Here is a 25,939-nt window from a genome sequence, read left to right as displayed (position 1 = left end):
TGACTCCAGCAGCCTTTCTCTCTCACTCTGCCTCACCCTTCTCCCTCAGACTACTCCCTACTCCTCCATTATTACAGCAGCACAGTGTGTGTGTGTGTGTGTGTGTGTGTGTGTGCATCACTCGTGTTGTGAGCTGCTGTCAAATAGGCCCCGCCTCTAACACCTCTAAAGGATTTGCTTTATTGGCAGTTATCACAGCTGTTTGATTGCAGCCTGCATGTGTGGCACAACCAGGTGTTACCTTAGAGTACAATTACTCTTCCACACAGGGCCAAGTGGGTCTCAGTGACCTTTACCCTTCATACAGGAAGTCTTTATTAAAAACTGCATTTTGTGGGGCACAATTTTTTAAAGAAATCAGGAACAAGGGAAAATACTTTGACACTGACCTTAAATTAAAGCTGCTGTTACAGGTTTAGGGATCGATGGTAACGGTTAAGATTTAGACAAGCAGTCGTTACAGTTGTTTAAAAAGTAAAACATGTAACCAACAATATCCAAGGTCTTTCTTTCATTACTATATAACTGCAGGCTAAAATTTAAGGTGAAAGAAGTGTGTGCAGATTAACGTCGACATGAGAAAAGGGAGGAAAAAATCGCAAGTCTCCAAATATAAGACGCAAACTCAAATCTATTGTAACGGTAACCTGATGCCTTTGCAGCAGTTTTTATCTTCATCTGTGTGAAAAGAATCAAAGGAAACTGAAACCAAACTCAGACATCTTCCAGTATGATGCCTGTGTCTGGTTTCGCCGCCTGCAGTTTGTCCTGCAGTGTCACAGTGCTGCTTTCACTCTGTGTGAATGTTTTGACTGCCTTACTTTATGATCACCTGACACTCGTATCTGTCCGATTCTGATGGGTCAGGATAGCGCATCCTCCCGTGTCAGCGTTTTCTACCCTGTATTGCTGATGCTCCTCGTTCTCAGCTGTGTCCTCCTGGGTTGCACAGACCAGGGAGCAGAAGAAGCAGAAGAGCAGGTGTCAGGTGAAGCTCCGCTTGTTGAGGAAGTGGGCTCTCGCTGGTAAGCCATGTGTTTCTGGTTTCCTGTGCTCAGACAGCTTCCATGGAGGGGACGTTTTCTGCCAAACCCCTTCTTGGACATGCGAGGCCTGATCCTCTGAGGCCGTGCTACCTCAGCAGGGTCCATCCAGACTTTCCCTGTGTTTGGCCCTCCACCAGGATCTAGGTCCTGAAGCTGGAGGATCTTTCCCCTCGCTTAGCATGGTGGTGTTTTATCTAAATTATTATTGCTGAACGATTTTATACTTTCCAAAGATTAATTTGTTTATTTCTTACTGAAACCTGAGCTGTGAGGCAGACTATTCCTCCCTCATTGCCTGGATGGTTCTTCCTTCATCACATGTGTGGTCATGGAGGAGGCCTCACTGTGGTGCCAGGTCTCCTTTTTTACCTTTGAACAGTGAACTACAATTCACTAGTCAACACAAGCGTTCCCAGAAGGATTCAGCAGAGTGGAGCAGTTGGTGTTTGTCTCCTGTGTTTAATGTCTAAAGAGATTTTTCTTATCAAAGCTATTTTTGATTGTGTAACAGGATGTATGATTGGTGATACCATAGTGAACCATGCAGATGATCTAGTGATCTTCTCTCCATACAGTGCCGGCCTTAAACAGTTACTGAGGGTCCGCTCTCGATATGTTTTAGAGTTTGAAGAGTAATATTTTGAAGTAGGGAAGACTTGTGTCTGTGTGGTGCGGTTCTTTTATTATGAAATCTTAGGACATTATATATCTGATGATCTAATGATATGGACTCTTATAGACAATGGCACTTACTGTATGCACAGAGTAACATGCTGAGTCGTAACTGTGGTATGAGCCCCGCTCCACATGCAGACTGGGCTACACTGACTATCTGTGGAGGAGGCAGCGTGTGGAGACTCGAGCCTTCATGTGTATTTGTGATATTTTGGATTTTATTTGTTTTCCCTTCGTCTCTTGCTTTATTAAAGACATCTTAAATCATCTTTAATAAAGTGAATTAACTAAATGGTAAATTGACTGGTTCTTATATAGCGCTTTTCTATCCAGAGCAATCAAAGCAGTTTACACAACTTGCATTATTCACCCATTACATGATTTTCAATCATATATCTCTTTTAACCCCCAATAAGCTACAAATCCTGAATATGTGACTGGACTCATTAAAATCGCTGACAGCTTTCTCTGAATGAAGATTAAACAGAAGTGCGTCTGTGTGCCTCAGACAGATTTGTGTAGTGAGAGCTCCCCTCAGGGTGTTTGTTGAGTCGTCTCTCGACTCTGCAAATCTCTGGTTCACTGTTGTCTTATCATCTAAGTTAACTACCATTGTGTCACGCTCTGAACATGCTCTGAACATGCTCTGAATCATTATTCATGCACTTCTTTCATCACGTTTGGATTATTGTAATTCATTGTTTACAGAGAACATCTGTAGGTTGACCACAACGCTGCTGCGAGGCTTCTGACCAAATCAGTGGTCGAAGCCTCAGTGTTGAAGAAACTACACTACTGTTCAAAGGTTTTAGAAAACACCCCAGTTTTTCCAGTTATTTATCGCGATTCAAGTCGTTCATAATGTACATTTCAGAATTACACAAAAAGGCCTTTTTCAGGGACAACATGGGTTAACAATTTAATCTGTTCTGCAGCAGTGAAGGTTGACCAAGCCTTGAAAGCTGCTGCTACTAATTCCTACAGGTGTTCCAACTTTTCTGGATTAATTACAGCCCCATCTGTCTGCATAAAGCAGTGTTGAACACACTGTGGTACCCTCAGCATCAGCTGAACAGTATCGTAGTGCAGAAAGTAGTGTTGCTACAGAAATGGTGAGAAAAAGGCGATTAACAATGGAAGAGAGACGGATCATAACACTTATAAATGTGGGTCTGTGCTACAGAGAGACTGCAAACAAAGTCAAGGTGTCAGTGAGTCCAGCTTCCTTCTGCACTCAGAAACAAACTGTGACAGGAAGAGGTCTGCAGGCCTGAAACTGAGTCAGAGGACACGTTTGTGAGAGTCAACAGCTGTGTGATGGCGGCTCACAGGACAACAGCTTCAAGCAGCTTAGTCGTGGTCGTAGTGAGAAAGTCTCAGTTTCAGCTGTGAAGAGAAGACTTCGAGCTGCAGGTTGGACGAGTTGCAGCAAGAAAGCCCGACGTCAGAATAAGACGAAGAGGCTTGGCCCTAGTCGTGGCACAATTTTGTACATACCAGACCAACTGACATGGATTACCTGAGTTTAAGAATTTGATTGGACAGTTTAACATCATTCACACATCGTCACAACATGAATAAACTGAAGATAAACTGGCGACAGTGCTTTTCTAATCTTAGTCAAAGTGCTTTAGATAACCTGTACATTCATCGAGCACATCATCCTCTGGACTTGAGGACACTTCAAGGCTCCTGTACAAATATTTTGACCATTGTTGACACTTTGGGTAACTTTCAATGACGCCACCATGACTCAAAAAGTAGTTTGTTAAAAAACATCTTAATGTCTTTTCTGCCCTTGTCCACACAGGGTAACCAAGAGGCCCCGGCTCCCCCTGAAGCTATGGCTCAACCTTTCCCACAAGCCCAGTATCCACCTCCTTCACAGAACGGGATTCCTGCTGAGTATGCTACACCCCACACCCACCCACCGGCTGACTACACGGGCACGAGCACAGTGGGCGAGCATACCCTAACACTATACACGGCGACGCACACACAGAGTGAGCAGCCAGGCAACGACAGCAGCACTCCAGCTCTTACTGCTAACACAGTATCGGTGAGTCTCACACGTTCCTGTGCATTAGTTATCTTTTCTATCACAATGAGCTGCAGCTCACGTATAAGACTTCATTCATTTCTGGTTAACACTTGAAGCGTGGATTGTTCTTCTGCCTCGTAATCCATCATCACAGTGGTGCTCGTAGAGGCAGGACTTCAACATACAACACTGTAAAAACCTACAGTTATGAACTGTAGGGGTGGTGATCTGGATTATTGTTTGTATATAAAAGTGAATGACAGTCTCATCTCCTGAACAGGGAATAAAGAATTTCATTAGTTAAGAAGCAATGCTTTTGCCCATGGAGTCAACCTAAAGCCAGCTAGCCAATGATGTAACTATTAACAGTCAACACAACCAAGTAGGGATGGGTATCGTTTAGGTTTTATCCAATACCGGTGCTAAACCGGTACTTTTGAAACGGTGCCGGTGCTTAAACGGTGCTCAAGCAGGTGCTTAAAGAATGGAAAACAAAAAATTGGTCCAAAAACCTCATGTTCAGCTGTTTTTTGGTAAAAAGATAACAATGTTAGCCTTTTCTGCAGCTATGGGGCATATATGGTATCACTCTTGGCTGGAAGCAGCTTAATCAATGGAAAAAACACAAATTTTGTCCAAAAACCTCTCATGTTCAGCTGTTTTCCACTTTTTCTTTGGTCATTTTAGCCTTTTTGGCCAGGGTGAAGGGAGTATCTGCCATCAAACAAGAAGACAGCTGCATGTAGCTATGATGGTGTTTGCTAGTTCACCTTACATGCATTAATGTAATAACGTGGTTAGCCTACTCAACGTAAATTAAACACGAACAACATTAAGCTACTCACGCAGAGAAGAACGGCTGCTGCTGCATCATCATCCTCATCATTTCTGCTACACTGGCAGGGCTAGGGGCCAGGACTCTCCTCTTCGGGTTTTTGGGGGATGTTGCTAACTCCGGGTCGATAACAGGCACCACACCCGCAGTAGATGTGCTCGGTGTGAGGTCTTGCAGCAAGCTATCAAATACGGCGCATTTTTCGGCTTTTAACAAAACGCTATGCGTCGCCAGGTGTTTCATCAGATTTGAGGTGTTACCTCCTTTGACAGTATCACAGTATCAGCTTAAAGCACTTGTTGCAGCTGCTGAGTTTGCATCTTTTGCTGTGAAGTACAGCCAGACTTTGACCGCTTCGCCTTGGGCATTTTTAATCTGTAGCTCTGCTCTAAAAGAACGTACGTACCTGGACCCGCCTACTATCCTCGGAAACGTAAAATGATTGGCTAGAATCTAAAGTGTATCACAGCTCAGGAAAAAAAAGAGAAAAAAAAAAGAGAGAAAAAAAAAAGCACCGAAATGTGCGCTGCTTTTTAGTCTGGTTACTACCGTTTATGTCAGAACCGGTACCATCATGGCACCGGATACCGGTACCCATCCCTACAACCAAGTGAAGCTGATAACCAGGGTACATGAGAATGGACTTAAGGTTTAGACATGTGTAGTAAGCTGTCTGGTATACACCCCATGGTTCAATGGCTTGTAACTGTAATAAATGTTTAGATGTCACATTGTTGTGGAGGTATTTGGTCCACGCTCCTTAATATCACTGAATTCAAACAGGAGGATTTCTGGACTTGGCCATTGCAACCCTTTGTTTCTTTGTCATCGTGAAGAGTTGCTACTGTTCTTTAGATCATTGTCTTGTTGCATGATCGAATTTGGAAAACGTTTTAGCGGTCAGCTTCACATTTGGCGCTAGAATACTTTGGTATACAGTTGAATTCATGGCCAGGATTATACGCCCCAAGGCTCTGATACTGTAATTGGAACAACCTGTTAGAATCATTAGAAAGATTAATCTTTATTAATGAAAAATATAAAGTATCGATTTCCACAACCGGGTCTTTAGATGCAAGTTGGATATTTATTTAAGCAGAGCCAAAGCATGTGCTAAAGAAGATATTAAAAACGTCTTGACACTGCACTTCTCTCTCCACTACATAATACGGATTGGCATAGCTAGACAAACACATCTTTTTAGATGATAAATCCCAGAGTGCTTATGTACTTATTTATGCTAGGTGTATTTGCCTAAATGTATCACAACTTATCTCAGAGCAGTGAAAGCAAAGCCAGTGGCAGCATACTAGTTTCCCATCACAGACCAAACACTCACATTGATGCAAACAGCCAGAAAAAGCTGCTGAGAGCTTTTGTTAGTGGAACAAGCATCCACATGAAATGTGCTCTATCCTACAAATCTGGTGGAATAAAGAGGAGAGTCGAGCACACTGCTAGAGGCACCAGCCAACTGAGACCACAAGATGGCAGTAATTCAAGAATACGGTCAACGAGCAGCGAGAGAAGCTATTGGACAATATGTCGTTTGAGATGGAATGAGAGAGATGACTGTCACTTTGGATTTAACTGATATCTGTTTTTATCTGCGTGCCATTAAACCCTGCTGTGAAAAAAGTCAACATAAAACGTAAAGATGACTTCAATTTTCTGTTTTCACAACATATGTAAATATATGTAATGTAAAAGTAAAAACAATAGCTCGTCCCACATAAACACACACAGATAGACTGGTGTCTCTATAAGCCATGTGCTGCATTTCAGCACAGGCCTCCAAACATACACACATTCATGCAGTACTAAGGGAGTCCACACTATAGTTATGCACCACCACTTCCCACTGGTTACAGAAGCAAGCTATCAGGCCACTAAGCCTGGAGCACGGTGAGAAATGGTGTTAATATAAGGACAGTGATGGCAGGAAGAAATACACTCAAGGTTAGACAGAAATACCAACCTTATACCAAAACTTTGCTACCTTCATTGTCAAAGATGTATTACAATGACTTAAATTTTTGAAAAATGTAATGAAATGTTTTTGTTAAACCCGTTAAACAAAAGGTGGAAGTCTGCTCTCTATTGATGGTTTTATGTTTGCAAAAGAACGTTGGACGAGGTGTTTAGGTATACAAAGCCCAGGTATTGGTGTGTGTTTGGATGAAGGAGGCTTGTAGTTAAAAGCACTTTGACTGCTCAGAGTAGAAAAACAATATATAAATGTTAACTGAAACATAACAGATAATGTACACACTTGATATTTTTGAATTGGCATATTCCAGGTGACACGGTTCTGAAAGACTCAGGCATCCTCTCATTCTCCACGATTGTGTTAAACAATCTGGTCAAAAAGTCCACTGCCTCTCTCCCAGACATCTCCATAACTCCACAGGTATGTCATCTGGACCGACTACCTTTCCACACTTCCTGATTCACTCCATTCTCCTCATTCATCAGCTCCTCAAAGGATGTGTTCTGTCTTCTCACTCTTGTCATTTTTTCACCATCTAGTGTCTTTAGCATTTCTTCCTTAACCACCCTGACCTTCACATCCCCTGCCGCTTGGTCTTTCTGTCAAGCCAATCATTAAAAGCCTTTTTGTCCTTCCTTTTGTGAGTGTGGACGCTTCATCTCTTTGCTCTTTAAATGCTTTGCTTCTTTTATTGATTTTTATTTATTTTCATGCTGATTTTTTCCCTTTTTTCCGTATGAGCTTACCTGCGATAGCTTCTGGACACTTATAGATCATTAGGACTAAAGTGTTCTTAACAGAAACAGCAACATTTTTACAGTTACCTTATCCTCAGCGCTCCGTGTGTCTGTGGCCTACACACAGCTGAAGCCTGATTACAGCGTCTGGGCACCGAACAGCCTCATTAGCCAGGAAAGGTGCTAACCGCTAGGCTAACTAGCAACAAAATGCCATCCCTCTCCACAGATTACTACCACAGCCTCCTGCAGAAGATTGCAGTACTGGAGACAAAAATTCATCGCTTAGAAGTAAACGTGGAGGTAAATGGACTGTGTGGAAATGAAACAACCTTGCCTTTGATTCAAAACAATGGCGATGAGCAAGCTAGTACACAGCTAAGTAGCACAGATAACATGACCAAGAAAGTAGACTCTGTGCATTATTATAAATCCTCAAGCGATAATGCCCCCCTGGACTGTCTTGGTGCAAAACCAAGACATAAATCATGTCTCCTGGAAGGGGGAGGACGTATCACAGGCAGAGCACAGCGAGCTGAAATCTCTGAAACCGACTGGCCTTCACTTCCTACGAGACAGAGAAGCTCTTCTACCCCTGTGTACGAGAGGAAACAGGACTGGACAACCGTGAATAGGAAGCTTAACAACAAACCTCCAAAACAACTGAATGTGAAACTGCAGAACAGATTTGCTCCACTATCAAAGGACCCTGGATCTATATCGGACAACCATCCATCTAAAAGTAGCGAAGTAAGGTCTGAAAATCTGTTGAAAAGTAAAAGGCCACAGGGAAAGCTAAAGGCTAGGCCTGAAACTCTGATTGTGGTGACTCTGCCGTGAAGGATGTACAAAGGATGTGTGGTAAGAACACTAAAGTCCTCTGCTTTCCTAAGGATATGGTCAACAACCTGAAGGAGAGAATTCTTCAAATTGCAGATGAATATCCAACTGTGACAAACATTGTTCTGCATACAGGGTCAAACGATGTGTCCAAACAACAGTCGGAGGTTCTGAAACGGGACTTTACTGGATTATTAAATACTGTAAACTCTCTGAATGCAGCTGTGTTCATCAGTGGACCTGTACCGCCCGTCAGAGGACGGTTGTTTGCACTGAATAAATGGCTCATATCAGCATGTACTGACCACTCAGTGCATTTTATCAACAACTTTAATATTTTTTGGGAACGCAGGCATCTGTTTAAAGCAAATGGATTTAATTTTAACAAGTCAGGGGTGAAACTGTTCACCTCCAACTTGTTTTATTCCATACGTCATCCATCTGTGCTTGGTGCCAAGGCTGAGATAAACGAGGAGTTATCTCATAAAGAGGAAAAACAGTACTCCAAGAACAGACAAAGCCCAGCAGAAACCTTGAGGAGGAGCTCCATCTGCCCCCACCCGGGAAGAGTCTCAGAAAGGAGAGACATCTGAGGCAAGAAGAGGGTCCCTATTTGCCTCCAACTCTCTCAACAACACCAACGACCAGGACCGGGGACCACGACCTTCCCCAGTCCCCCAAACCCCTGACAGGCCATCACCCTCCCTTTCTCCCTCCTCCCCACACCTGAAATTCACTGAGGAGATGATGGAGCGGGTCAATGCTGGGCTCAGATCTACCCCCCGGCCCAATCCCTTTTTGTCCCCCATAAACCCCCCACCAGAGCGGCCAAAGGTTCGCCATCGAGCCCCACCCTCAACAGAGCAATCGAAGTCACATTGCCCAGCCCCGCCCCCCTTAGTTCCTCCTTACCACCTTCATGCTCTGTCTCCACAGTCTGATGTGTGATGTGTGGAGGGTCCGGGCTGCGAGGATTATGGCAGTGGCGACTTTTCCCAGGAGAAGCTGGGACCCTGTTTACTAGAAGGTTTTAAAATTTCTGTACTTTTAGGTGACAGAAGGAGACATGTGGCCTGGTCAAAACACAGAGAGCTGCACTCTAAAAGACCTTTAAATATAGTAAACATACCTCGTGTGCCACAGACTGCTCCCAATCACGAGGGGACAAGTAATACCTCTAAAACACTTAAGCTGGCTTTATTAAATGTTAGATCTTTAGCTGGGAAAACATTTTTAATTAATGATTTAATCACTGAGCGCAGCCTTGATTTTGGCTACGTCCACATGTACACGGGTATTTTTTAAAACAGAGATTTTCCATTTTAAAAAATAATCCCGTCCACACGTAAAAGCAGAAATGAAGGAAAACGCTGCTAGGAACATGCCAAAGCAGCAGGTGGCGCTATATTCCTAACCGTGCAGAAATGTTGGCCAATCAGAAGTCTAGAAGCCTCGGTGGGAAAAAGTAAACAAAGCTGGGGCATAGAAGCAGAACCGAGTCGTATGTGTGGAGGGACAGTAACTGTGTGTGTATATGTAAGCATTTAAACACTGCAGAGAGAACAAGTAACAGTAACAGTATTGTAGAAATTCATCAGTAAAATCTCAGCCCACACAAATATATAAACAGCAGTGATCACAAAACGGTGTATAACTGAACACAGTAGTGAGATCTTTAACCAGGTCTTCCCATTAACACCTGGCCTGTCCAGAGGTTCAGTCAATGAGCTCGTCAATAGCTTCAATGCTAACATGTTAAATGTAATGGACACGATTGCTCCCATTAAGGTGAAGGTTATCTCTGGAAGGAAAAGGTCTCCATGGAGAAACTCCACACTGGTGAAAAATGAAAAAAGAGAGTGTAGGAAAGCTGAGCGCAGATGGAGAAAAACAAACTTCCAGGTTCATTATGACATCTATAAAGAGAAACTTCACAATTATAATTTACAACTGAGCAGTGCAAGGAGGTCGTACTTCTCTGACATCATCACCAAAAACAGTCATAATGCTCGGGTCGTATTTTCTACAGTTGACAGGCTAACAAACCCTCCTGTGTCAGTGGCAGCTGAACTTCGACCATGGCCTGCAATGACTGACAGCAGATCCAGGATATGTACTGTGTCCACTGAAAAACTGTTTAAACACCATCAAATATTTTCGCCCGATTAACAGCAAAGACCTGGAGGACATCTCAGGTCAGCTGAACTCCTCCTCTTGCTGTTTAGATGTCCTGCCAACAAGTTTGTTCAAAAAGGTCTCAAAGACTTTGGAGTCAGACCTGTTAGTGATCATCAACTTTTCTTTAATGTCAGGTGTGTTTCCAGAATCACTAAAAACTGCTGTAATTAAACCTATACTGAAAAAGGACGATCTTGACAAGACACAAATGAACAACTACAGGCCGATCTCAAATCTCCCATTTTTAAGTAAGATAATTGAAAAAGCAGTTTCTCAACAGCTCAATTACTTCTTAAAACAGAATAACTGCTATGATGCCTTCCAGTCAGGTTTTAGACAGAACCACAGCACTGAAACTGCTCTGACCAAAGTGTTCAATGACATATGTCTGAATACAGACAGTGGAAAAATGTCAGTCTTAGTTTTACTGGATCTCAGTGCAGCATTTGATACAGTCGACCACAACATATTACTCAAACGACTGGAGAACTGGGCAGGTCTCTCAGGAACTGTACTAAACTGGTTCAAAACATAGAAAACAGGAAATACTTTGTATCAATAGGTAACTTCACATCTGAGCAGACAAGTATCACATGTGGCGTTCCCCAAGGTTCCATCTTGGGACCCCTTCTGTTTAACATTTACATGCTCCCACTGGCACAGATTACCGTATTTTCGCAACTATAAGGCGCACATGAAAGCCTTAGATTTTCTTTAAAAAGTGCAGTGCGCCCTTTGTGTGTTGTAAGGAGGACGTAGTAGAGAACACCATGAGAACGCTAAAGGGTGAAGTGTGGGCGTTGATTGTATATACCGGGACAATTGCACATACCTGTATAAAAGAACAGGTATGTGCGTTATGCGGAACATCGTTGTTTTAACAACGCTGAAAATGGCAAAGAGACACGCTTCTGAAGCACAGTTTAAACTGAAGGCCATCAGCTACGCGGAGGAACATGGAAATCGAGCAGCCGCGAGAGAATTTAAGATTAATGAATCGACGGTTCGCAAGTGGAGGAAGCTGGAAAACGAGCTCCGACAGGTCAAGAAGACGCAGCTGAGTTTCCGCGGACATAAGGCGAGGTGGCCCGAGTTGGAGGAAAGACTCGAGCAGTGGATAATTGAGCAAAGAACGAGTGAGTGAAGCGTTTCAACTTCACCATTCGACTAAAAGCAGTTTCACTAGCAGAAGAAATGAAGATTGAACATTTCCAAGGAGGTCCGTCTTGGTGCTTTCGTTTCATGAAACGGTGCCATTTTTCCCTCCGGACCAGGACTACGGTAGCGCAGCAACTTCCGGCGGATTATAATGAAAAGCTGGCCATCTTCCGCTCCTACTGCAGCAAACACATCGCCGACAAACACTCCAGCCCAGCCACATCACTAACATGGACGAGGTGCCGCTCACTTTCGACGTCCCGGTGAGTCACACTGTGAAGGGGACCAGCACGGTAGCGATATGCACAATGGGACACGAAAAGTCTTCTTTTACTGTTGTGCTTGGCTGCCATGCTAATGGACAGAAACTGCTGCCTATGGTGATTTTTAAGAGAAAGACTTTGCCTAAAGAGGAGTTTCCAGCAGGAGTCATCATTAAGGCAAATGAAAAGGGCTGGATGGATGAGGAAATGATGAAAGAGTGGCTGAGGCAGGTGTATGTAAGGAGACCAGGTGGCTTTTTCCACGCATCACCATCGCTGTTGATCTGTGACTCTATGCATCTCACAGCCGATGTGAAAAAACAAGTGAAGCAAATGAACTCTGAGCTTGCTGTGATTCAGGAGGCCTGACAAAGGAACTCCAACCACTGGACATCGGTGTGAACCGGCCGTTCAAAGTAAGGCTGCGAGTGGCGTGGGAGCGATGGATGACCGATGGAGACCACAGTTTCACTAAGAGTGGAAGGCAGCGCCGGGCGAGTTACGCCACAATTTGTGAATGGATTGTAGATGCTTGGGCTAACATGTCAGCTGGCACTGTTGTTCGAGCTTTCGCAAAAGCCAGCATCATTTCCAAGGAGCCGCACGGCACGGAAAGTGACTCTGACAGTGAAGAAAGTGAACCTGGAATGTTCAATGGAGATTTAGCGCAGCTGTTCAATTCAGACACAGAGGATGAGGACTTCGATGGGTTTGATTGATGACGATTACCGGTAATAAAAATGTGAGTACCAAACTCAGTTTTGCTCCCGCTTCATTTTTAAATACGCACACTTGTATGCGCCCTATAATCAGGTGCGCCTTATGTGTGTGTTAAATACAGTAATGGCACACATAACTGAGACTGCACCTTTTAGTATGGTGCGTCTTATGGTCGTGAAAATACGGTATAAAGAACAACAAAAAAACTATCACAGCTATGCAGATGACACACAAATATATATCACAATGTCAGCAGGAGACCGAGGCCCTGGTGACATTGACTGTCACGAACTAGCTGTGTGGAGGCAGATGAGGACCCAAACGCAAAACTCACGGAGACAGGAGCTGAACTCAAAATCACTGCTTTATTGCAGGCTTCACAAAGAAACAGAACTAAACTGGCAAAACTAAACTAAGGGCCGAGGGAACACAGAAAGGCACACAGGTTCGGGGAGGAGACATTGACGGCGTGACACTGAACTGAGGGAGACATGCACATAAATACACAGAGGGTTAACCAGGGTCGGTCTGCTTGTCTCCACCCCAGGGAAAAGGGCAGCATCTCCTGGGTCTGGGGGTTGATTGCCCCCCTGGGCGCGAGGGTACCTGGACTTGGGGTATAGAGTATGTTTGGGGAGTGTGAGTGTGTGTACAGTGTCCATTTCTGTGTGTCTCCATGATGGGCGAGTGCTGAATATTTGTATATGTGTGCATGAGGTGGGAATGCATGTTTGTGTCTGTGTATCAGGTCAGTCTCAGACTGCATCTCTCTGGGAACATCTCAGGCACCCCCCCAGGTGTGGGGGCCTATCTCCCCCCACCACACTCCCTGCCAGTGGCTGATGCCTTCAACTGTCAGTGCATTGGTGGCTTTCGGTGTCCGGGGCTGGGCGCTCAGGTGCTCACTCCTGGTGGCTGCTTGGTGGGGCCAATCACTCTGTATTTAATTATTAGTTACTTTTCATCTCTGGCTCTCTTGCAGACAAGTCCTGTCTCCCTCCCCTGATCCCCAACTGGTCACAGCTGTTCCTTCCTGAGGTCTGCTCAAAGTTTTTTCCTGTTAAAGGAAGTTTTTCCCACAAATGTTGCCAAGAGCTTGTTCCTATAGAGTAGCCTGCTTGTTGGTGTTGTCTCTGTATTAGTGTAGGGCTTTTACCTTAACATTTAAAGTGCCTTGAGGCTACTGTTGTTATGATTTGGCACTATGTAAACAAAACTGATTTGAACTGAACTGAAATGAACAATAAATACAAACCTGGCAAAAAAGCATTTCTTTAATACACTTTGTATCAAATATTAGGCTGTTTCTTTGATCTGTTTCATATAGATAAACAAAACATTATCACCAAAGGGTGCTCTACATATCCAACACTCTAAGCTCCTCTTTATTGATGATCATCTGTAAAATTGAGAGTTTGACCACAGTGGCCACTGCGGTCAATAGAACAATAAACTTGCCAAGTTAATGCTACCTCTGTGAGTCCAGGACACACTCACAAAGAAGATTCTTAATGTTCTGCCCTCACTTCAATCAGCACTTGGCCAAGCCTTCATGCATCTTTAAACTCCACCCCGCACACACACACGCACACACACACTCTCCTTTTCTCTCTGCTACCTTCAGCACTTCTCTTTCATTGTTTCATTGATCGCTCAGGTTTAGCTGACATCATTGTTCCATCTCTTTCTTTTTAATTCTTTCATTGTGCGCATCAAATCAAATCATTGTATTCTTGTTTGTGTTTTGTCCACCAAAAGAATTTGAAAGCAAATTATAATCCAGCACAATAAACACAAGAGGAGAAGTCTAACTGCAGGATGCTTCCAGTTACCAGAACCATTTTCCATGTAACCTAATAAAATATGAATAACAGATCATCTACAAACTGGACAGAGAGGGCGTCTTTGGAGTGTCACACGTTAACCAGCTGCTGCTTCCCAATTTGCAAAAGAAACAAACAAAAGAACATCTATGCAATTTTTCTGTTTTTCACCAATAAAATGATTGAAGGAATTATTTTGCCACGCTGACCACCTGATGCCTTGTTTACCTCTTGACCACTTGCAGCAGGGACACTCTTAGATTGCTCCTTTTGGTCCCACAGTCCTTCTTGTGGACTCAGTGTCTTCAGTGTCAACACTTTGACAGAGCTATGCTAGGCAGCCTAGACCTCATGAGGGCATCAGAGGGTGAGATGGAGCTGGAGGACTATACATCTACTGCCTCATCTCCAAAGGTATGCATGATGTCATCACACATAAGAAGCTAACCATCTACCCAACCAGAAACCCTGGCTGAGGTCAGCTCTCTGCAGAAAGATAGGGAAGCTTCATTCGGGTGATGCAATGCAATCTGCACTGGAGGTTCTGTTGCATCTTTGTGAGCTGGATGGATACTCAGAGAGTACATGAGTTACTGTATGCACCATGTGTCAGCAGTTTGAGAGACATCTTCACTGTTGTGTGAGATTGGGTGATTTATGTTTTTTATTTATTTTTGTATCTTTTTTTCTAAATTTCTAATCTACACATAATACAAGTTTTGAACTTCGTATATCATCAGTTTGGAGACGCCAAAGCTTAAGTTTATAATTACTTATGGAAATGTCATCCATGTCCACATTTTTCATATGAAAAAATACATCATGGGGAAAAAAGAAAAGACGGTTCAAGTGAGGATAATGTTATTTAGGATGAAGCTTATGTGGATTATTTATGTGTATGCATGTAAAACATGTAGTCACTGTCTGCTTCCCAAGTGTCTGGCTAATCAAAACTTGATTCCACTTTCCCATGCTCGCTGTGACATGACTGGTCCAGTCCGGTCTTCTTCTTCTTTTCTCCATGTGCTAACATTCTCCATCACAGATGCTTTTGTGCCTCCTCCCCATCTCCACCATGTTACTCAGGGCTCCTGCTGTTGTTAGAAAGAATGTTTAATTCCTTCTAATGATCTCTCCTTATTGAACTGATAACAGCTCTTTACATTAAGCTGAATATAAATTTCATGTTAATCTGTCTAATGCTTGTGATACAGTTTAATATAGTTTCGTTTTTAGCAGCATCCTCTTGTTCAGTGTGTTGCAGGCACTCGGGATTTTTTGTGTGTGACTTTTTTGCCCTGCTGACCTGCAGAAATGCACCTTGTTAGTGGTCTGGAGCTTTTGTTTTACAAATATAACTGCATTTTCCTGTCTGCTCCTCTCCAAAACTAAACTAACACACACTGACAGAGAGCTGGTGTTGTCTCACCCTCCGTGTAACAAGATAATATGGAACGTGTCCTCTGTGGTGAAAATCTGAGTGCTCAGTGACAGCAGATAAATATTACATAATCCCATTCAGTTATTTACATAGTGCCAAATCACAACAACAGTTGCATCAAGGTGCTTTATACTTTATACGCTTCACATGCAAACATGTTGAGCAAAATATCTCAGCTGGCTTGTTGTCACCTCACAACAAAGTTGTGTTAACCATTGTGTCACCTCACTGAAGATTCTTTTGTTTTGTCTGTAATAACTGATGATAATATAATAACTTATCAGGTCACAGTCAGTAAGAATGCCGAAGACAAATAACTTAGTATCCTCAGTAAAACATCTATATAGCAGTAGATTTTACTAGCGATGATATTTGTGGTTGTTGGAGTTTTTTAATATACTGAACATGCATGTGATGTGTGCAAATGTAGTGCAATGATATCAGTCGTCACTGGGCCGTGACCACCCCTCTGTTATGGACTGGTTTGGTGCAATGTGGCCACTTAGCTGTGAACACAGATCAGCAGTGTTGACTTTGCTTGTGCTGATGTAGCTAAATAATAAGAATCTAACAGGCTGACATTTTCTTTTCCAGCTCAGCTGATGCAGATCTATATACACACATATTTGCCATCTGAATTTCCTCCATCAGGAGACATAATACATTTCTACAATTTGTTATCCAGAGAAACACATTAACTTGGAGCATAATAAGAATATCCTTTGAAATTACTTTTAAAAGTCATTTAAAGACCTTCCTTCAACGTGCCAGAGCATCTCAAGCTGTCACTGCATATTAGAAAGGATCTGTTTGTTTTAATGCAGATTGTTGAGTCTACGAGGGTTTAGCAGTCTTGCCTCTAACATCAGTCCTATTTTTTAATTTAATTACATTTTGTTTATGTAGCAGTGTATTTACTGGCAAACAAATGTGGCTAATCTGTGGAATGTTGTGTTTTCTTTGCAGCATCCAGAGGACGTGGCACAGACCGAGGGTTCGCAGCAGCTCCACCTGCAGCCCAGCGATTCATTAGAGAAGCAGCAACCCAAGAGGTTACACGTCTCTAACATCCCTTTCCGCTTCCGGGACCCTGACCTGCGGCAAATGTTCGGGGTGAGATGAGACACAATGACACGCAATAATTTATGTGCCACTGTGCACTTAAAAGCAGTCACTGCTTCTCAAGAACATCAGCAAATACGGTCAGGAAAAGATAAATCTATATGTCTGTTTATGTACAGCTATGATTAAAACACAGAAGTTAACCGCAGTCTACAGACTGAATTTTAATAGAAATTTACAATGCATTATTTACATTGGGTAAACATGAACGTTTTCATGTGGCTTGTTGAATTATTTTAACACCAAGCTGCCTACCTCTGAATATTTGGTATCTATTCCATTCCAAAGGCCACTGACAACAGAATAGCTATATAACCATCTATAACCATCAGCATGGTCTTACACTGGAAACACACAAAGAAAACAATGTGCTTGCATTAGCATTAGCATTAGCAATACACTCACCTGTCCCGTAGAATAGAATAGCATAGAATAGCTTTTTTATTGTCACTGTTACTAGAACAATGAAAGGCAGTTTCTCCATGTGTGTGAAGTACACAATAGCATAAGTATTTACACAGCTTAGTATTTCATATCAAGCAAAGAACATATACGTGCTGTTGCTACAAACTGGTTTCTGTGAACGTTTAGAACACTGAGGACATCAGCATGAGCACACAGTCATACAAAAGTTACTACAGTCATGGAGTGTGTCCCTGCTGTGTTCCTGCAAAGATGTTGTGAGTGGGCTACGATCATTTGTACTGCAGGCTTTGCCATCAGTTAAGCAAATTCTGATGATCCAAATTTTTGTTCGTAGATCTACTATAAAGTCCACCAGGGGGCGCCCTACTGTAAGGTCTTGGTTGAAGTGCACACTCTGTATTGAGCTTTCCTTCCTGCTGCCTTCCCTCAGTTCACATGACACGTTTAGAAAATATTGCTCACTATTATCAATTATTAATATTTGTTCTCCTTGGATAATCTCCTGTGTGTGGCATCACGCTGCCTCATCAAAAGCTGTGCCTTTTTCAAATAAAAAAGCGACGTCATGAGGAGTGAAACATGCTGAGAAGTGAAACATGTTCTAACATTGTAGCACGCAGCAGTAACAATGGTGTGCATTGGGTATGTCTCAGGTGTTCTGGGTTTAACAATGAAAATAAATATTCTCTTATGTCCTCTGGTGCCAAATACAAAGTTCTCTCAAGCAATGGAATTACAGCTGAGCTTTTTACAGTCAAGTCAATTCACAGACTATAGATTTACTGATATAAATCCACCATTACCATTAAATATCATATGATTTCCCCTCTCTGACACATCTACTAACTTCCACATTTCTCTGGTGGAGTTCAATATCTGCTCAAAGTTGGTACTTTGTTTCAGCAGGAGGGACGACAGCCCACAGGCCTCGTCATGTACAAGGCTTTTGTGGGCTGATGAAGAGTTGATGAAGGGGTCCATCAGTTGATAGAAATAATGGGATTCCTCAACTAGGGAATTTATCCTCATTAGGTGTATAACGTGTGACATCTTCATTTTGTCTGCGTGTGTGCGTCTACAAGAGTGTAATCTTGAAAAGAAGTGGCACTGTGAACTTTCTCCCACTCACTTAGTGAGGTCTCCAAGGCACTAAACACTTCAACATAATTAAGTAGTGACAGCATCTGATAGAGGCAAAGAAGGAATTGTGAGAAAGAAAGAAACACGAATGTGGAAGCCGAAGAGGGGGATTAGAAGAGACAGACAATTTGTTAGTTCCCACCACAATCAGTGATGCTCAGAGGTCATCCAGCCTCGTTAAGAGCAGGACAGGAAGCACAGCCAACAAGTGGAGTCTGCTTCCAAGTGCCTCCTTCTTCTTCTGGAAGCAGGTTTCGCTGAAAAAATCTCTTCTACGAAATATAATGCAAAGTGTATGACATACAATTTTATACAAGTACTGGGAAGGTACTAGAGGTGGGAATCACCAAACATCCCACGATACGATATTATTGCAATTTTTTAAAATATTTTTGCGATATTCAGATTCTGTACATAAAGGTAAACTTTATCAATATTCATTTTCTCTAATATCAAAGTCTCACACTCAGTCTTTCTCTCATTTCAGTTTGATTGTTGACAAACTGAACGGTTTGTATTACAGTCTAGTCCAACTTAACTGAATGCAAATTAAAATTAGTAAGCTGTCATGTTTATTGCTGCCATAAAAAAGTGAAACACATTTGGACAGTGAAGGAATGTCAGGATTCTTGCTCAGAAAAAGGATCAACATGCTCTGAAGTCAGAGCACAAAAACCTTTTTGTAACAAAATATCGATTTCTGCTGTCCCTGTATCCATACATTATTAGCAAACAAAATATCACCATGCTACACAGTATCCATTTTCCCCCACCCCTAGAAGGTACATATTAAAAAGAAATAAAGGCAAGCAGGTACTTACATCTTATGGGGGGGGACTACAAAGTAATGTCTCTGCATACGTTTGATGTATTTGTTTTGTTGTTTTAGGTCATGACAGAAATTTTTTATAGCCATGTTGGTTAAAATGATGTACAGCAAGAAAGTGTGATGCACCTTCTGGTACTAATGTAACCGTATATCTTAACAGCTATGTGAACTAAATTACAGATGATTCTCAAATTGACGAGTCAGACTTTGGTGAAATCTAGATTTATAGAAGCATTCAGCCCTTGAAACTTTAAAACAATAAACACAGTTTCTAAAATTCCGTCCAGATGACATCATTTCAGCTAATTTTACTCCTTTTTTGTCTTTGTGAAATGGAAACATTGTCACTAATGCAGAAATACAAAAAAATAACTTGTGTTGTTACTTGTGTCTGTTTTGATGTTTTCTGCATTAGGATGTAACGAGTTGTCAGGAACCATCACTGACAACAGACTCTCTTACACATGGTCACACCATTTCTTTATTTTTAGTGTCAACGTTTTAGCTTCAGGGGTTGTTGGTTATAAAGCAGTGTCACTGCAGCAGGAGTAACTCAGGTTTCACTTCAGTGGGTTCCTCCATTCACTTTAATGGAAATCACAAACAACTGGTTCAGTCTTTCATTACGGTCTTCTAGTCTAGCACCAAAATGCAAACAAATACGATAGTTGGAGCATTACACCAAATGAAATTGCGTCTGTGTGAAACCTGTTAGAGGAAAGTCATACGAGAACATTACACAGAGGCTTATAAACGAGTTCAAACAGAGGTGAGACACAAGCTGAATCTCTGCATATGTGAATAACACAATACTAAAGAACAACACGCCTTCTTCTGGTTGTTGTGTATAGTTTCAGCAAATAGTCAGAGTCAGGAGAGAGAACTTTGGTTTTAGAAAAGGATAAACTGGGTTCATTACCCTGGCTTATTTGAGTTGAATTCATAATTAGAAAAACACATTGGAGGAAATTACCAGGCTGGGAAACAGTTTTTTTAATGGTAGAATGATAATTGGCATTCACAGCGCCACTTTGCTTTTCAGTTCTCTCATTCTCAAGATGTGAGTGAAATCTGTATTCCAGGCCTGCACCTCTATTGATTTCCTGCACTCAAAACTTACTACAAACATTTACCTACTGCTATCAGAAGGAAGCCGTCCTGTAGTTACCACATGTCAGTATCTGTTCTTATTGGGCATCTAAGCATTTGTCATAATTTCAGATGCATGGAACCAAAGAGCAGCAGGCTGTGCAGCACTTGCAGGAGGATACTGTTCATTTACCCACATGTAGAATGAAACTTGACAAGCTGATGCAGCATTGCTGCTACCCCCTGAGCCTCAGCTGTGTTTAATTAATAAGCAGGCACTTAGTGAGCCAGCCGCAAGAGGGTCCTTACTGTCACGTTTCCCAGGGGTAGGGGTCCTAAATGAGTCATTAGATACTCAGCAGACACACACAGGCTTTTTATACACACAAACACTTATGATCTGCATTACCAGTGTGTGTCTGCGATTGCAGTGAGCACTGGGGGCTGGGTTTTGTGCTAATGGAGTTTTAATGACACCTACTCCTGTCTAATCACCTGTTCTGAAGGCTTTCAACATCCAGGTAGCTCAGAGCTCCCAGCAAGGGAATTCTTTTTAATGCCTCTTGTTCATGGCTACAGTCTCATTTGCCTATCCAATTATTCCATAAAGCTCCTCTCTAACCGGCTCTGCCTCTGAGGAAACGTGGTGTGATTATAATCTACAAATCTGCTAATTCCCATCAACATATCAGTGTAGCAATGGAGTCATTTGATCTGAGTGGGTAGTTAGAAAGCCTGGGCTTTACTATTGCTGGGCCTAACAGTGGAGAGAGTGTGTTTATGTTGATTAAGACAATTAGAGTGATTAGAAAGAAGGGGCACTGATATACACCATTTCATTTACTACAGAGACTTGACTCATCAGATATGTTACATTTTTGGATGCAGGATGTTCTTAGCATATTTTGGGGGCTAAAGAGCTTACAGATAAAAAGCTTTCTAAATTAGTTTCCACTGATGCTGTTCACAATATTTCAGAGTTAAGAATAATGCCAAGGATAATGTTGGGTGTAATGCGTTACTAAGTAACGTGTTACTGTAGTTAAATTACTTTTCCACTGAAAAAGTAGAGTAACTAATTACTGTTCATTTTTAGGTATTTTAATTACAGTTACTTACAATGTACTTGCGTTACATTTTAAAATAATTAAACTCGCTGAATATCATTATTTAATTTCAATAATTTATCTTCTAAACCAGGGGTCGGCAACCCTAGGCATGCAAAGGGTTAACTGATGGTAGTGATGGGATTTCCGGCTCTTTTTAGAGATCCGGCTCTTTCGGCTCGACTCACTAAAAAGAGCCGGCTCTTTCGGCTCCGAACCGGCTCTTCAGGTTGTTTTGTTGCTTTAATTAATTTATTATTAACAATAATATAAAATTATGCACAAAAGGAATTACTAACGTTAAAAAAAAGTGGTTTTATTTATATATGTTTATATATAAATATATGCGGTGGCCCCTAGAGACAAAACACGTACAAACTCCAAAACACATTTCTAGCATGAACTGAACTTCCAAAGCAGAGCTACTAGATCACTTAAATTACACAATTGAAAGCATGTGTGTATTGTTTGTGTATTTATACACAAGCACTCATATATATTCAAATAATTTTAAAAAAAAATGTTCATTTACCTGTTACTACCACACACCAAATCCGGTCGTTGGTACTTGCTGGCTTGTGTAGCCACGAGGTAACAAAAGCTCAACACTGTGCCCTAGCATCCTGGAGCACTTCTGTTGTCTTTTGTACATGTTTTGAGTTTTTACGTGCTTCTGAGTTTTTACGTGCTTCGGAGTTTGTACGTGTTTTTACGTGCTTCGGAGTTTGTACGTGTTTTTACGTGCTTCGGAGTTTGTATGTGCTTTGTCTCTAGGGGCCACCGTAAATATACTGTAATAAATAAATCATATAATACAAAAATCTACTATTCACATTTCAAATTTTAACTATTTAAATTTTCAGCTTTTTTCTTTTAAACAAATTTAAAGTGAAACAACACAAAACACTGCAAACCACAACACAATCAAATATAAATTAAAATATGAAAACAAAAAGAAGATGCACATTCTCTGTCATATGGACCTGCATTAATAAACTTTCTGAATCCTTTATCATCTGCAACTGAAAATAGTTGTGGATGATTACTATACCTTTCTAATGTGACGTTGTTGTCCCTGGCTCTCTCTCCCTCCCGCTCTGTTCCTGTGCTACTGAGTGTAACTACCGCCCCTCCCCCCTCTGCCCAGCGTAAAGCACAAGGCTCGCGTGCGGAGTGAAGCGGGAAAAAGTGCGAGAGAGAGAGAAAGGGAAAAAAAAACCTACGGCTCGCGATAAGGAGCCGGGTCGCGTCGTTCACGTCAAAGAGCCGGCTCTAAGAGCCATTTCGTTCGCGAACGACCCATCACTACCTGATGGCACGACCATAGCTGGACTGGCCACCGGGCATCTGCTCGGGCCGATGATTTTTTATTTATTTTTTGTAACGGTATAAACAATCAAAGGTGGAGAATTGGCCAGATGCTGGCCAGTGTATAAAAATAACTCAGTTGTTTGTTGGTGGCTATGGCGGAGCTTCCACAGATTCAGTAACATTAGCAAGTGGTGGAGGCAGCAGGTGGATGAGGGAAAGGGGAGGCAAGAGGGGAGACCCGAGGCGGTGAACTGAACTTCAGGTAAGAAGTTATGAGCTGCAGTCTATCTGGGTCAGATATAAACCAAGTTTAGGTGGAGTTTATTTTTGTTGTGCTGACTTTTTACAGTCAGTTACAATAACTCGTGCTGCGTGCTAGCTAGCATGAACTTTATTTTATTCATAAGTTAGTAGAGTTGCCAACCGTCCCGTAAAAAACGGAATCGTCTCGTATTCAGAGAAATTATTACGCGTTTCATGTTGAGCTGAAAAGGAACAGTTTGTCCCGAACTTCAGCTACAATGAAAAAGACACAAAGCTGCAGTTATTCTGTGTCTTTGCTGCACAGCTGCCTCTTCTTCTCTCATTCTCTCCCCTCTCTCTCCTGTTTCTACTTCAATCATGAAACTGATCAATGATCAGCTGATCGTCTCTCTTGTTTGTTTATCTCCCACTTTGCGCCACTTAAACAACAGCTGTAAGCACCAGTAAGAGGAAACTTTCTGGCGCAAAGAATCAGCTGATACTAGAAATTAGTTTTTAGGTGCTTGGATCCAAACTCGTCAGAAAGGTTGCCGAGCCCTGCTCTAAACGTAGAAGTAAATTCTGCCGCTTTAACATCGCTGCAGTGCAGCTGCGCGTCATTTCGTGCCAGTTTGCTGCACAGTCGTATTCTAAAACAAAAGATGTCGGACTCGGCTGAAGCGAGTGGCTGTTTTAATGAAATGGACATATTCCCGTCTCTTCACTTTTCTATGTGTTAATAGACCTCTCTGTATTGAATCATATCTGTTATTAATCTCTGTCTCTCTTCCACAGCATGTCTTTTATCCTGTCTTCCTTCTCTCACCCCAACCGGTCGCAGCAGATGGCCGCCCCTCCCTGAGCCTGGTTCTGCCGGAGGTTTCTTCCTGTTAAAAGGGAGTTTTTCCTTCCCACTGTCGCCAAAGTGCTTGCTCATAGGGGGTCATATGATTGTTGGGCTTTTCTCTGTATCTATGAAGCGCCTTGAGGCGACATTTGTTGTGATTTGGCGCTATATAAATAAAATTGAATTGAATTGAATTGAATTGAAACAAGCAGACAAGAACATTACAGTGATATGTAAGCTATGTCCTGGGGAGAAAAAACTACCGGCTGCTGTTAATAGCACAAATAATCTACTGAAGCGCCTGACACAGAGCATAGACGAACACTTCTGAGTGATCCTTGTTCATCATCCATGGATAACACCGCGGCAACTCCTGCTAAGCAGCAAAACCTGATTTTACTTCAGCAGCACAGAAAGAATCTGAAGGTGAGCTTAAAAAATTAATGCAGGAGCCGCGGAGCAGAAGCCAGGGGGGGTTGCAGTGATATGCCCGTGAGCTCCGCCGGCAGCCAGCTGCACCAGAGTGCAGAGAGTCCACCCCCAAAGGGGCCCGAGCGAGCCCCAGGCTCCAGGCCTGACAAGGCCATCCCCGGACACAAAGAACCACCAACGCACCGATGTCTGAGGGCGTCTGCCACTGGCAGGGGAAGTGGTGGGGGGAGATAGGCCTCCAAAACTTGGAAGACTGGAGATGTCCCCAGAGAGGTGGCGTCTGATACCCAACCTGACATATAGACACAGACATACAGACACACACAAATACAAACATCCATTCCCACCCTCATGCTCTCATATGCACTTACTCCACACTCAACCAACGTGGAGACAGACATAGAGAGACACTGTACACACAATCACACTCCCCAAGCGTACTCTAAGAACCGGGACAAAGGGCTGGTCCGGACGGGCATAATCTGAGAAACATGGAAGACGTTATGTACCTTTGTAGCAGACGGAAGGGCCAGCCGGACCATCACTGGGTTCATGACCTCTTGGATGGCGAAGGGGTCAAGAGACCGAGGGGTGAGTTTCTTTGGGAATGTGTCTGCTGGAGAGCCACACCTGCTGGCCGACCTGATAATCCGGGGCGGGAGTGCGACGGCAATCTGCTAATGCCTTGTTCCGCTCAGCTGTTCTCAGGAGCGCCGCTCAGGCGGCCCGCCAGACCCAACGACAGCATCTCAGATGGCACCGGACCAAGGGGACAGCCAGCTCTCCCTCAGAGATGGAGAGGAGGGGGGGTTGGTACCCAAGGCGCGACAACGCATCGGGCTTAGTATTCCTAGAACCGGGCCTGTAAGTAATGGAGAAGTGGACACGAGTAAAAAATAAGGCTCACCTGGCTTGTCGTACGTTGAGGCGCTTGGCCGCCTGGAGATATGCCAGGTTTTTATGGTCCGTCCACACCACAAAAGGCTGCTCAGTGCCCTCCAGCCAATGCCGCCATTCCTTGACAGCCAACTTGATGGCGAGCAATTCCCGGTTGCCCACATCATAATTTCTCTCAGCTGGCGACAACCTACGGGAGAAGAAGGCACAAGGATGTAGCTTGCCTTCGAAGCTTGCCTTCGACCTGTTGGGAGAGAACCGCCCCTATGTCTGAATCGGACGCTTCCACCGCCACGATGAATGGCCGACTGAGGTCCGCCTGAACGAGGATCAGAGCCGAGGAAAACAGGTGCTTGAGTCGATCAAATGCTTGCTGGGCTGCGGAGGACCACTGGAAGGACAACTTCCAGAGAAGTGAGGTTGGTTAGAGGAAGGGCTACCTTGCTGAAATCCCTGATAAAGTGGCAGTAGAAATTGGCGAAGCCCAAGAACCTCTGCAACTCCCTGCGGGTCTTGGGAATGGGCCATTCCACGACAGCTTTGACCTTGGCCGGGTCAGCCCGTAAGCGCCCCTGTTCCACAATGACAGACAGCAAAACAGTGCAATTATTTACAGTGAAATAGATAAGTCCGACAATCCACTCCAAAGTGCAATTTTCCAATAGTGCCCGTCCTTTGCTCCCAGTGTGTTCAGTGCGGTAACTCCATTAGTGTGTGCTCCCCAACTTGCTTCTCCGCTCGACTCTCCTA

General features: G+C 43.0%; 2 protein-coding genes across 6 annotated transcripts in view; both read left to right on the top strand.

The window, feature by feature from the left end:
* ccdc57 (coiled-coil domain containing 57) overlaps positions 1-25,939 on the top strand; it is a 189,414-nt gene that overhangs the window by 14,341 nt on the left and 149,134 nt on the right. The window lies entirely within an intron of this gene.
* rbfox3a (RNA binding fox-1 homolog 3a) overlaps positions 1-25,939 on the top strand; it is a 518,942-nt gene that overhangs the window by 417,158 nt on the left and 75,845 nt on the right. For all 5 annotated transcript variants that reach the window (XM_085171379.1, XM_085171377.1, XM_085171381.1 and 2 more), the window contains 2 exons: positions 3,532-3,780; positions 16,714-16,860. In XM_085171379.1, coding sequence (XP_085027505.1) covers positions 3,532-3,780; positions 16,714-16,860 — 396 coding nt within the window. The remainder of the gene's footprint in view (positions 1-3,531; positions 3,781-16,713; positions 16,861-25,939) is intronic.

This window comes from Neolamprologus multifasciatus, chromosome 8 (assembly GCF_963576455.1).
Source record: "Neolamprologus multifasciatus chromosome 8, fNeoMul1.2, whole genome shotgun sequence".
In the NCBI taxonomy this organism is placed as follows: Eukaryota; Metazoa; Chordata; class Actinopteri; order Cichliformes; family Cichlidae; genus Neolamprologus; species Neolamprologus multifasciatus.
Note: the sequence above shows the minus strand (reverse complement) of the source record. Positions and strands in the feature narration are given on the sequence as shown.